General features: G+C 35.2%; 2 protein-coding genes across 12 annotated transcripts in view; both read left to right on the top strand.

Annotated features, from left to right (window-relative positions):
• LOC107014908 overlaps positions 1-2,977 on the top strand; it is a 7,086-nt gene extending 4,109 nt beyond the window's left edge. Inside the window, exons 5-8 of the mRNA XM_015215028.2 lie at positions 94-174; positions 1,024-1,216; positions 1,289-1,559; positions 2,296-2,977. Coding sequence (XP_015070514.1) covers positions 94-174; positions 1,024-1,216; positions 1,289-1,559; positions 2,296-2,564 — 814 coding nt within the window. The 3' untranslated portion in view covers positions 2,565-2,977. The remainder of the gene's footprint in view (positions 1-93; positions 175-1,023; positions 1,217-1,288; positions 1,560-2,295) is intronic.
• A 3,023-nt stretch (positions 2,978-6,000) lies between these two features.
• Positions 6,001-13,105, top strand: LOC107014665. Of its 11 annotated transcripts, XM_027915527.1 has the most exons (12): positions 6,032-6,071; positions 6,286-6,332; positions 6,614-6,699; positions 8,712-8,897; positions 9,018-9,129; positions 9,224-9,257; positions 9,391-9,434; positions 9,549-9,580; positions 9,657-9,809; positions 9,908-12,402; positions 12,547-12,624; positions 12,740-13,105. In XM_027915527.1, the coding sequence occupies exons 3-12, from the start codon at positions 6,629-6,631 to the stop codon at positions 12,784-12,786; spliced, it is 3,252 nt and encodes a 1,083-aa protein (XP_027771328.1). In that variant the 5' UTR covers positions 6,032-6,071; positions 6,286-6,332; positions 6,614-6,628; the 3' UTR covers positions 12,787-13,105. The 11 variants fall into 11 exon arrangements, with proteins under 11 accessions (XP_015070163.1, XP_015070166.1, XP_015070165.1 ...); XM_015214677.2 differs by lacking the exon at positions 6,286-6,332 and having other exon boundaries at positions 6,001-6,071; XM_015214680.2 differs by having other exon boundaries at positions 6,015-6,332; positions 9,233-9,257; positions 9,394-9,434.
• Positions 13,106-13,385: the final 280 nt, after the last annotated feature.

Genomic DNA, 13,385 nt, shown 5'->3' with positions numbered 1-13,385 from the left:
GATCCCACCCACCCACCCCAGAAAAATAATCTGGTGTTTTTTATTCATGTGAAGTTGTTTTTGTACTTACGGAACTCTTTTCACTTTCATCAGCATATACAAGGTGTTTGACCTGAAGAATTACACAATGTTATATTCAATATCGGACAAAAATGTTCAAGAGATTAAAATAAGGTAAACTCATTACTTTTTGCATGACTGGATAGAAATACTTGATTTGTTGCTTGAGTAATTGTTGTGGAAATTTGTCTACATTGTAGTCTTGCTTCTTCGGGTGTCATTCCCGGTGAATAAGCTATTGCAATTATTACTTGATCCCTGATAAGCTACCATATAAATGCTTTAGCTAGTTCCAAATTAGCTTTTTTCGTGAATGGTCTGAAGACCTACTTCCCTCTGTTTCAATTTGTTTTCTTCCTTCTCTTTACATTCGTTTAAAAAAGAATTCATCTTTTTTTGGCAAATCCTTATTTCCAACTTTCCACATGGCACGTTTAAGAACACAAGATTAAAGAACATTTGGTGCATTCTACCTATCTTTAGTTTAGGACCACAAGATTTAAAAGTCTTCTTTATTTTCTTAAACTCTGTGTCAAACCAAAAGAAGCGAACAAATCAGAACGGAGGGAGTATTATTTGTGTATAATTTCATGTTTGCTTGAGTCGCTACCAATTTTTAAATCATTTTTATGATATCATCAATTTTGTTTGTTGCTCCCTTCTAATTCTCCATGTCTGTTTTTCCTGTGTCCCCATATGTTTAATAAGAGCTTTTGTTTGTTTGTGCGATAGTGCCTTTTTAAGATTCTATTTAGTTGTGGGAATAACATAAATCTTTCAAGATCTCACGTTTAAATTGTTATGACCAAGTGAAGAACGGATGATTAAGTAGTGTGGGTTCATTCCACTGAATAAAATTCTGATTAATTGTGGTATAAAAAAATATTTTTCATAACCTTGCAGTGATTTGGCTTGGGAAGTCTTGTCTTATAATTTTTTAATGATTTCTCCCTTGTTAAGCAGCCCGGGAATCATGTTGTTGATATTTACCAAAGCTAGTGGCCATGTGCCTCTGAAGATTCTGTCAATCGAGGACGGTACTGTTCTTAAATCTTTCAACCATCTTCTTCACCGAAATAAGAAGGTTGATTTCATTGAACAGTTTAATGAAAAGCTTCTTGTCAAGCAAGAGAACGAGAATCTTCAGATTCTGGATGTGAGTAGCTATCTATGTTCCACAGTTCATTGTGTTCCTTTATCATTTTATCTAATAAACTACTGGATGCAGGTACGTAATTCTGAGTTGACAGAAGTTAGCAGGACTGAGTTCATGACCCCCTCAGCGTTCATATTTCTGTATGAGAACCAGTTGTTCTTGACATTCAGAAACAGAACAGTTGCTGTTTGGAACTTCCGCGGGGAGCTTGTTACTTCATTTGAGGATCACCTTTTATGGCATCCTGATTGCAATACTAACAACATTTACATAACTAGTGATCAGGACCTAATTATTTCATACTGCAAAGCTGATTCTGATGATCCCTTATCTGAAGGAAATGGTATGTTGGATTTTGGAAATTCCTCAACTCTTACTTGATGATTTGAAACAGCACTACTTGTGTAAATCCATTTTAAGTGAGGGTTGACTTCCATGCTGTTTAAGATTTAACTCTTTGAATGATATTATTATTAGTACACTACTGCCGCTGCTGTTGTTATTTTTACTTGTTAGCATCATCATTATTGTTTACGTTATCCTTGTTTTAATTAAAGTTGTTTTTATCATCAACCTCTTCAAATGTTGGATAGATACCAGTCTAAATGTATTGGTATGTTTAGTTAGGGATTCATATAGCCGACTCCGCTAGCTTGGAGTTGACGCATTATTGTTGTGGTTTGTTTGGTATGGTACACAAGAGTCTTACTTATTGACGGAAATGTGAAAAAATAAAGACGTCTGTTGGAAGCATGTACTATTTGAAATAACTTAATAGTAATATTTGTTTTAAAATTTGTTGGAAGAACAAAAAACTTGGAACATTTTTACAAAGGAGATCAATTTTTTTGGACCTACTCTATACTTGGCTGTATGTCATGATAAATATGATCAACGTGCTACACATGTTCTGTATTACAGATTGCCTCAACATATTTTAATATGCATAGAGCCAGGGAGTAATACCTGGAGGGCTGAACTAGTGGAATTATTTGCAGTTTTGATGTTTATCTCATTGTTTATTTTTTGCTGTATATTTTTTTAATGTATTTCTGAGTATGAGTATTGTGGTTTGGCAGCGGGATCTATCAATATCAGCAATATTCTGTCTGGTAAATGCCTTGCTAAAATAAAAGCAACCAGCGGCAAGGCCACTGATGATTGTAATGCTAGTAGCAGTGTGCCTGGTAAAAAAAGTTACAACTCAAATAAGCGGGTCCAAGATTCCAGAATTAGGAGCACGGTGGCAGAAGCCCTAGAAGATATTACTGCCCTTTTCTATGACGAAGAGCGCAATGAGATCTATACTGGGAACAGACTTGGACTGGTCCATGTGTGGTCTAACTGACTAATTATCCTGCTCCCCTGATGTCTAAGATTGTTACTGATGGAGGAATGCCTCAGGTAACATTGTATCACTTAGTATGGTGTTTTTTAGTCTTGTACCCAAAGGAATGATTTGAGTTGTGTCATCTCTATTTACTTTAAACTGTACCGTTGGTTTGTAATGTGGTTGCTTGGGTGATTACCCTGTTAGATGAGGTATTCTAGATGATTTCTAGTGTACTGCTAGTACTTTTGTAACTTAGGGCTGTCTACTGAGTTGTAGTCAGAGCTAGTTAACCAGTAAGTCTCATTTAATTCAGCCATTCTAATGCTTTAAATGGTTGAGAGCACAGTGTTATGTCTAAGTGACACTGCTTGTTGTTTCCTTAAGTGAATGATTCTTCTCTCTTTAGTTATCGAGTGTTCCTCCCTTTATTTGTGTGTGATTTTTGTTTACCGTAACTTGGTAACGAATTTGAACTATTAAACTGGAGCTTCCCTGTCCAAATCGTGGCCAATGAGGTTTGCTAAGTTATGCTTTAGAGTTTGGTTTCAACTGTTCTTTTGGTTTCAAGATAGAAGGGAAACGATTTATGTTTCAAGATTTATAATTTCTTTAATCAACTTCAGGTCAAGCTTCTTCTCTGTTGGTAGAATATCCAGAGTTGCCAATTGAGGAAGAAGAATCCTATGTCGCTTAAAACCCATATTTAGATGTTGTGGGCTCTCCTAGAGTAAAAAAGTCTGTCATTCAAGATAGTTCTTGCAGCATGTGGTATATATGTCAAGTTTAGATAGTTCTTGCAGCATGTGGTATATATGCTATATCCACTACTTAATGGATTTTATATTAGATACTACATTGCCATTTTATATCTGGTAAAGGCTGTTATTTACAAGTGGAGAGGGTTTTTGCAACATTGCTATATTCACTACTTTATGGCATTTATATTAGACATTTCATTGCCAATCTATCTGATTAAGCCTGTAATTTACAAGTGAATAGGGGTTCTCCTAGTATAATACTAGCACTCCAGTTTTGTATTACATAGATAAGCTTCTACTTGCTAGAACAAGATGGTTACAGAAGAGCGGGCAAAACGGGAAGGAAATGGATATCTACGCTGTTGAAAAGGGCGGTTTAGAGTAATACTGGAGTTGGACTTGTTGAATTAATAGAAGGGAAATGTATAAATCAAAATTTTAAATTGGGGACTGGGGATGAATAGAGACAAGAATAAAGGAGATAGATATAGTGGGGAGAAGCCACATGATTGATTGTTATTTGAATATGGTATGAATTACTGTTGCTTCAAGATTTACTAAAAAGAAGTGGCTGATGTCTGTGTATTTGGCATTTGCCCTTATGTGTTTTTTTTCTTCCAAGTCAAGCTATAGGTCCACCATTCCCATGCAGCTGTCTCTCTATCACTTCCATTATTCCTATTCCCCTATCATGTTAAAAGTCCTCTCTTCAATTTCCAATTGTTTGACATGACACACTATGTTCCTGTAAATTGTAATATAGCATAATATCCCAAAAAGAGATAAAAAAAAAAAGATTTATACGACCACAATTAGCTAAGATTTTAACTTTTTCTTACAATTTAACGGTGACTAAGAGTTTGAACAAGTAAAAGCGAACGGAACAGAGATTGAAGTTACAAGTTTGCAATACCCTACACTTCTTCTTATGTTGGGCACTCCAAAATTCATTTTTGAACTTAAATAATAGAGAAGGTACTGTTCACATTTCATAATGCAGATTATGCACATGACTCAAGCTAGTTTGACTTCCTCTCCTCAATTATTTGCCAAAATTACCTATAGGGTTTTTTCTAGCAATTATTACTCATCTATTTCAATTTGATTGCTTGATTTTGACTTGATATAAAACTTGAGAAAGGAAAGGAATTATTTGAATTTTATAATTTTAAACTGAAAATATGTAAAAAATATTCCAGAGTATTTTGTAATTTTTGTGGTCTAAACTGATGGAATATTTGAGAACAATTTTCATAAAGAAAAGAACATAAGAATAGTAACGTTTCATAGAGATTTGTAGTAATTTTGACAAGAGAGAGGACAAGAAAATGACAACAGAAGTCCCTTAGATATAGGAAATGGTTCAAAATGTCCCCAGAATATATTTCTAAGCAATTTTGATTTTATAAATTTACTAAATATTTAACAAACTCACTAATATATATTGATTTGAAGAATATTTTAAACCAAAAACACCTTCCATCAAATTTTACAAACCAAAACCCCAAAATATTGCATTATTGATTATACACCAGAAATGGATAAAACGTACCTTTATGATTTCAAGTTTATGTGATATTTTTTTTACAAATCATCGTAAAAAATAATATATTTTAATATTTTGTAATAACTTAACTTTAAACTCTGCATTTTATTCTTATTAAGATGATTTATAGTCATGTAAATATTTATAATTTTTTTAGATTATAAATTTCTAAAGTTTTAATTTCATTTTTAAACTTAGTATCTTGTCAAATAATATCGCATCATTGGAATGGAGAGAGTAGCAAAAAATATACCTCAAACGAATCACTCTAAAACAGAAGATATTAAGAGTAATATAAATAAATAAAAACAAACTCCAAGTATGAGTTCTTCTAAAAAAAAAAAACATTTGCAGTTCATATTATAATTTTCAATCAAAAGTTATTAAATAATTAATTAGAATTAATCTATTGTCACTTTAAATATTTAAATGATCCCCTTGACTTTAGCTCAAATAATAAGGGACCCATTTTTGCTATTTTATGAAGAGAGGACCACCAACTTAATTTGAATTTGAATTCATAGATGAAAAAAAAAGTCGTACACTCTTTACATCGTTCCGACATTGAAAAGAAAATAATTTAGCCTCTCCGTCCCAATTTATACAATATCTTTATTAGTTAGTTGATTACTATTTGACGATATCGTTTTATTGAGGTGTATTAATACTTTTATTTTGAAGAAACGTCAATTAAAAATAACCCACAAAATAACTTTAGTAAAGGACAATTGGATAAACATGACAAAAATTATTCTTATTTTTTAAAATTACGTGACTTATCATACATAAATTGAGATGTAGACAATATAATTTTGGCCATTGGAATTTTTTAAACTCGAAAAAATACATTTTAATCTTTGTAAAAAAAAATTTTGTTTTAATCATAAAATTTTAAATAATTTTTACTTTTAGATTACTTACAAAAAGTCAAGAACAACTTCAAACAATATTTTATCAACAAAAAACTTTATTCTCTTGTTTTTATTTTAGATTACTTACAAAAAGTCAGAAATAACTTGAAATAATATTCAATAGCTAAAAAAGAAATAATAATTTTTCACTTAAAAAGTGAAACTATTTTTTATTTTAAATTTCATAATTAGCGTTGGGTGCAATAATAAACACATCATATATCATAGTTACCACCCCAAGTATTAAGCAAAACACAATCACCACTTTTTCATCCCCACTCTCACACCCACCCTTCTCTCTCTCTCTGTAAGTTGTTTTTTGCTCCCTTCTTTTTATCTTCTTCCTTGCACTCAAAGTTCTCTTCTTTCTTTGCTTTTTTCTCTAAACACTCCAACTGGGGCTGTGACCACAACTTTTATCAAAGTCTAAATCTTTTTATGTTCTTGAATCGAACCCCCATTTGAGATCTTCACTAACAAGGCAACAACTTTTTGCTTTTTTTTTTTCTGCAACTTTGAAGGGTGTGCTCTATTTCCACCTGCATTTTACTCTTCTGCAGAAACCCAGGTAGATTTTAGTTAATCCAAGTTTGAAACTTGACATTCTTGGACTAAGCATTTCTGGGTCAGTGGTACTTTTCTAAATCCAAGATTGTTTCTTTTTTGTGTAAATGTTGGGTTTTTTTTTTTGTGCTCTTTTGTTGCTTTTGTTTAATTTCAGCTTATTGATCTATGGATAGTTGAGATTTGATTATTTTCATGTTTTACTGCTACTGCTAAAACGATTGAGAGTGATGAGTAATCATGTCATTCTTACATTGAGATCTTTAACCAGTTTCCTTTCACCAGGCTTAGCCTTTAAAGATGGAGGATGGAATGGATGCTGATGTCTTGATGGACTATGTTGAATTTCAGATTTTTCCAAGCCAGAACAGGTCAGACTTTTGTTTAAATTTCAATTGGCTGTATCATTTTCAGTTTTTTGTTGCCTTACATTTTGTTTCTTCCTTCTTGAAACGGGGAGTTCGTTATGGTGTCTTTAAGAGGGTTTATGAAATGTTTGACATATATTTCTTCAGTATACCAAAATAACTTGAAAACAAATTTTAGTTTGTACCTAGTGTAGAAGGGTAATAGACCAGTTGGGGTTGTTGTTGGTTACTTTTGAAGTCCAACATTTAGGGCAATCGACATACTTTTGTAGCTTGTATTGGGATCTATTTTTCTGTAAATACTCATGCCTATTTATAGGCATTCCATTGCCACCATTTGACAAGTGATGAGAGGCGTTGACAATTGTAAGAATTTTCTTGGCTAATTCTTTTGCTGCCACGTTGCTTTCGTTAGCGTTGAGATTTTAACCTCTCAAATACACTTATGTTTGGTTTCTCAAATACATTTTGAAATAAATATTTTGCCTACAATATGCCACATATTTCGCAAGAACTTACAGGAAGAAGCGTTTAACGTGCTGGATTTGCTTGATCAAGTGTAATATGTTTGCTGCTTTTTGGACTATAAACCAAACTTAGACCGATAAAATGAACTAAAGTAGCATACAGTGATAATATGCTTATATGTTTATAACATGCTCATATTTGGTACAAGTTCAAATTATGTAAATTGTCAAACTGTTTTTGTCTATTAATCTTGATATGAAAGATCTGGGTGAAGTAATTATGATATTAGAAGTTAAAAGTTATTAGGAGTGAAAATGGATAATGTTGTCACAACAACATTGTGAGAAGACTTCTTAAGAAGGTTGAATGTTTTGAGGTGATTCATGTGGTCACTCCTTACGATGGATAACTCTCAATTGAAAAAGAATAATAGTGACCCAATTGCTCTTTATTAGGAGTTTGCTTCATTTAATGAATTTTACTGGGCGTGATATATTTTATGTTGTGTGTAGATGTAGTCCCAATAAAGAGCATGGATCTGCATTACGTAGAGGGGTGAAATATTTGAGAGGAACCATGAATTATGACATCTTGTATAGTTTTCCTTCTACATTAGAAGGATATTGTGGTGCAAATTGGATTTGGATCTCTGATTCAGATTATACAAAATCCACTAGTGGTTATGGTTCACCTTAGGTGATGGTACAGTATCATGAAAATTAGCTAATCAAACAATTATTACTAGATTGACTATGGAGTTAGACCTTGTAGCTCTGGAGTTAAGATTTGAGTAGCTGTGTAATTTCTTAGTGAATATCCCTTCAAAAAATGATGTGCTGCCTCTTGTGTGTATGCACTGTGATGGTCAAGCCGCAATTGCTATTGTGAAGAATAAATCTTATTAGAGTCCGAGTGAACACATGAAATTGAAACATGATGTTGTTAAGCAGGATGAAATAATTACCATGGATTATGTGAAATCAAAGATGAATTTAGCCGATTCACTAAACAAATTGTGGGAAGAAATAATTCTTCAAACTTCAAAAGAGATGGGGATAAGGTCAATATGATTGTCAATAAAGATAGTAACGCAACTTATGTTATTGGAGATCCCATGGAATAGGTTCATATGAGTAATAAAAAGTCAATCTTGACATTGCACACTAACACAGAATGCTTTAGTTACTGCTAATTACGAGGGACGAGTTATTAACTCTTAATGAATTCATAGTCTTTAAGGATAGTGTATTTAAAATAGTATACACTTTAGAATTCACCTATATGAGATGTGAGAAGTGGAGAGTAGTTGCTCTTATGAGATTTTGGCCTAGTCTCTGGAGCTCTCAATAATAGTAGGCTTATGTTTTCTTTTTTACTTACTTTGGCTTAAAATCAAGTGTTCAAAGGCACTTTTTTTATTCTATCCAAACAGTACAAAAATGCTTGGAAACACTTAAAATTAGTGAATCCCAACAGGCTTTTAATTCTAACGTGGATCACGGTTCTCCTGATAATAGTTTTTCCTATTTTAATATATGTTGGTGCAGGTACGAGGCACATATCTGCTATGGCAACAAGTTAGTAACAGCGGCCTCTGGACTTCTGGAGCAGTTGATACTTCATTCTCCCAAAATCAAATCTTTGCACTCAAAGGGTTCAGATGCCAATTTCAGATTTAGACCTCTAGGGAATCTTAGTGATGCTAAATGGTTTACAAAATCCACATTGATCAGGTATACTCAAGTCATCATTTACTTTTTTTAGCAGTCACTCAGTCATCATTTACTTCAAACTGTTCCTTAAACATTTTTCTGAACCTCCGTATCCACTTACTCCATTCCCTGTATTTCCAGGTTTCTTCGTATTATCAGCTCATCACCTATAATTGATATGGCCAAGGCCATGGTAAATGAAATATCTCAGCTTGAAGAAGCTCGGAAATTTCATGTTTCTTTATATTCAAAGGTGATTTTTATCTTTCTGTATAATTATTCTGACCCTTCAATTAATGTCTAGAACCTGTAACGAGCAGCATATTAAGAGTTTATTATTCCTTTAGGGTCCTCAGGATCGTATTGGGAGCGGGGAAGCAGGTTAGTCTTACTGTTCTTGCTGAACAATGTAGCCTAGATTATGGTTGCTGCTGCAACTGTCTCTCTCTTGTGGAGTATCAATCAGAAGAAAAAGGAAAAAAATAACAACTGATATTGTTTTTCTTTCTTCTAGCAGAATGCGATTACTCAAGTGGTGCAGTGTCATCATTGCAGCAAGTAAATTATCCATCTCTGTTCCTGGAATATTATTTATTTATGTCTTTTTCAGAAGTTTTGTACTTTTATTCCATATACACATTGAAAGATAACATGACTTTAATACCACTCCAGGAAGATGATAACCCTTCATCGAATGCTTCCAAGTATGTCCCTATGCCTCTTACAATTCTAAATTTCAGAAATTAATCTACCATCTCCAAATAATCTAATGGTGAACAGGAATGAATTGCTGAGGGCAATAGATTTGAGGTTGACTGCTTTGAAAGGGGAATTAGCTGCTACTTTAAACCAAGCTGCTGGCACTACATGCTCTTTTGAAAATATTATTAACATTGAAAAGTTCTCTTACTATTTGGGGGCTGTTGAATTAAGGTTAGTCATGGGAGAACTAGTTGCCTGGAGGATCTAATGCCTTTAATCATTTTTAGCAGGCTAATGACTGCATTATGATCATGTGTTGTCTGTTTCAGGAACTGTCTGCAGAAGTTTATTGCTGTGAGCGAGGAGAACAGGGCTATTGCTTTTCCGGGTAAAGAGTTGTTGCTTTCAAAAGTTGATGTCACAAATGACAAGGTTGGTTCAGAAGGGGGCGATTCTCAAACATCTAGACCATCAAAGTTGGATACACCAGTGAAGTATAGTGCTTCCCCTGCAAAAGCTGCACAGATAGAGAGGCAAAACTCATCAGGAAGTGAAGAATCTGCTTGTTCAAGTGAGGAGGAACAACCATCAGTGGAAAGAAGTCGTACTCTCATAAGATCTGCATCTCCGAGAAGGTCTGCATCTCCAATGCGAAGAGTCCAAATCGGGCGGTCTGGGTCACGAAGATCCACTGCTATAACGATTAAGAGTCTAAATTACTTTCCTGCCAGAGAAAGGTCTATCTCTCATAAAGATGATGCTGCTAGCGGTAGTGATGAAGAAGATTCTGAGCAAACCTCTAAAAAGGGTGAGAAGAATGCCTGTAGAATGAGTGTGCAAGATGCAATCAGTCTCTTTGAGAGCAAACAGAAAGGGCAAGCTGTTGATTATCAAAGGACGAAGTCATTATTAAGTGCGTCAGTTGGTGCTAATAAAGGGGTTTTGAGAAGATGGAGTTCAGGTGTGTGTGAAAACTATAAAGGCTCTGTTGATGTTGCTTCTGATGATCCAGTTTCCGAGGCTATCAATTTATTGGAAAGTCAAGAAAATGAGACGATTTTGGAAAAGAAACCCGATTCATATCCTCCTCCTGTAAGCCAGGACACCGAGGCGGCGGCTGCTGATTTCAAACAAAACTTACCTGAAGAAAAAGCATATAGTCCAAATGTTACAACAGAGGGATCTTTCCCTAACGAACATGAAGAAATGGATGAAAAGTTAAATGCCTCAGTTGAATGGACTCGACAAAAGGAAGCAGAGCTAGACCAATTGCTTACAAAAATGATGGAAACCAAGCCTAGCAAATATCGGAACTTGGCAGCAAGTAATGGAAAAAACCAGAGCCGTCCCGCCGAGCGTCGAGGTGGTTACTATGATCATTACAAAGAGAAGAGGGATGAGAAGCTTCGTGGTGAAGCTGCTAGGAATAGAGCAGAGACGGATAAACAATTGAAAGCAATGCAACAAATTCTTGATGAAAAAAAAGCTGAAATTGTCACAGGAAATGCAAATAATGTTAGTAAAAAAACAAATATTAAGAGAACCCAGAGAACAGTCAAGAAATCCCCTGAATCCACAAATACCAAGGATGGAACTCCCAAACCTTCTGTTGCAAAGAAAGCTTCATCAAAAGCATCGCAACTTCCAGCAACACGGAAATCATGGCCGTCTTTGCCGTCACCAAGAGTTGCAGGGACATCAACTACTAAAACTCCTTCTACAACAAATTCTGCAGGTACTACTACACCTACCTGTAGAAGATCACAGCCAACAAAAGCAGTTCCTCCGACAAGCCAAAAGGGTGAGAAGATACAACCCCATGCAAAATCTGTTAAAACACCCCCGAGTAATATCAGAAAGAATGTTACAAATGGGAATGATAAGAAACAGCAGACTTTGACAAAAGCTAGCAAACCTTCAAAAGCCAGAGTTCAGCCTACCCCTGGAGATTCTGCATCCTCTGCTAAACCTGGACTCAACAGGGTAGCCAAGAAAAGTAGTGTGGTGCCTCTGGAATCAAAGGAGGCAAAGCCTTTTCTTCGTAAGGGGTCTGGTACTGCATCTGGTCATAGTCCAGTCATAAAGGCCAAAGTTTCATCTCAGCCTGAAAAATCTTTGAGGGAATCTACGGAATTTGTTCAAGCTGAGGAGAATGAAATTGCCTCTGTTGCTTCTAGTCCTCTTAATCAACTGCAGGACAAGGGTCTTGAGGAGTTAAAGATCCATGAAGATGAAAACTCCGTAATTAAGTTAGACAGCCCTCAAAAATATGAAGATAGGGATAGCTGCAATAAGGTTACACCAGATAATGAAGATGATTTTGGAAGGATGGAAGAGTCTGCACTGAAAAGAGAGGTTGAAGAGGAATCTAACATTTCTCCTCGCGCCTGGGTGGTAATAGAGGAGCAGGAGGATCAAGCCCTTCCATGTAATGATGGTTTTGGTCCCAATGAATCTCTGACTGATGGTACAACATTAAAAATCTCAAGTCCACGAGTTCGTCATTCTCTGTCTCAAATGTTGCTTGAAGAAAGCAGTGAAGATGTTATTGACTGGGGTAACGCTGAGAATCCTCCTACCATGGTATATCAGAAGGATGTGCCGAAAGGATTGAAGCGGCTTCTAAAGTTTGCTCGTAAGAGTAAGACTGATTCAAATTCAACTGGTGTTTCAAGCCCATCTGTCTTCTCAGAAGGTGAGGAGGATCCAGAGGATTCTAAACTTCTCACCAAAAGCAGTTCTGACAATCTATTGAGAAAGGCTACACTTCATGCCAAGCATTCTGGACAACCAAAGATGTCTTTGGAAGACTATGAGCTATCCGGTATTTCCTTGTACTTCACAGCAAACATTTTATTTTTTCTATTCTAGTAGACTGTTTTAGTTGTGTGTAAGTTTATTGCTTGCATTTGAGATCTGTTTCATAATTCTATTGTCGATAAACCTTACATAGACCGGATACTTGCAGCTCAAACAAGTATTGGCAGAATTGCTGCTCAGAAACTGCAAGCAAGCCGGCTTTCAGCTCCAGCAAGTACAACAAAAGGTTTTCTTCTGTTTATGTTATAAGTTCTGTCTAAATTCCAGTATTTTTGAAGATTAAACTTCTAGCGATGTATATGTCCTTCTCTCCTTGATGTTTTTGGTGTTTTGTTTTTCAGCATCAAGATCATTCTTTTCTCTTTCAGCATTCAAGGGAAGTAAGTAAAAAGGTGCTAACTTCCAATGAGAAAGCAACAGCAGCCCAATGCAGAGTCTTAATATTGTGACTTGCAGCTGTTGCTTCCGACTGTGGATGGGGTTTTCCCTTCTGGTGCGTTATTCTCCCCGGAGTATGCTGTACACTCCAGAATACCTCACAAGTAGGGGATTACATTGTTGAAACATTTGTCTCTGTACTTTGTAAATTCACTGTTAGAAATGTAGTTTCTTTTGTAGGATGATTGACCACATTCAATTTGTTATCTTTTGCACAGAGCATTTTGCTGTTTCTGACTGAAAATTTTGCAAATATTACTTCCAAGACATCTAGCTCTTTGCTTATTTTTTATATATTGAACTGGTTTCTTGGTCTTTGTTGTAGCTTGGGAGTGTTCATTCGACCCAACACCCGACTGATAGAACTTGTGTGGTTTTAAGTTCAATGAATTATTTCCGAACTAAAATACCCTTGAGTTGTGTGGCAGTGCCTGCAGAGAGAAAAATTGAAATGAACTGCAGCATGCTACTTGCAAGTCATGATAGATGTGTGTAACTTCATGTTGTGTATAACTTAGTTATTGTGTTTGATTACTCAGAAATCATATT

The sequence above is a fragment of the Solanum pennellii genome, chromosome 3, assembly GCF_001406875.1.
Source record: "Solanum pennellii chromosome 3, SPENNV200".
Taxonomy (NCBI): Eukaryota; Viridiplantae; Streptophyta; class Magnoliopsida; order Solanales; family Solanaceae; genus Solanum; species Solanum pennellii.
The sequence above is the reverse complement of the archived record's forward strand: the minus strand, read 5'-3'. Positions and strand labels throughout refer to the sequence as shown.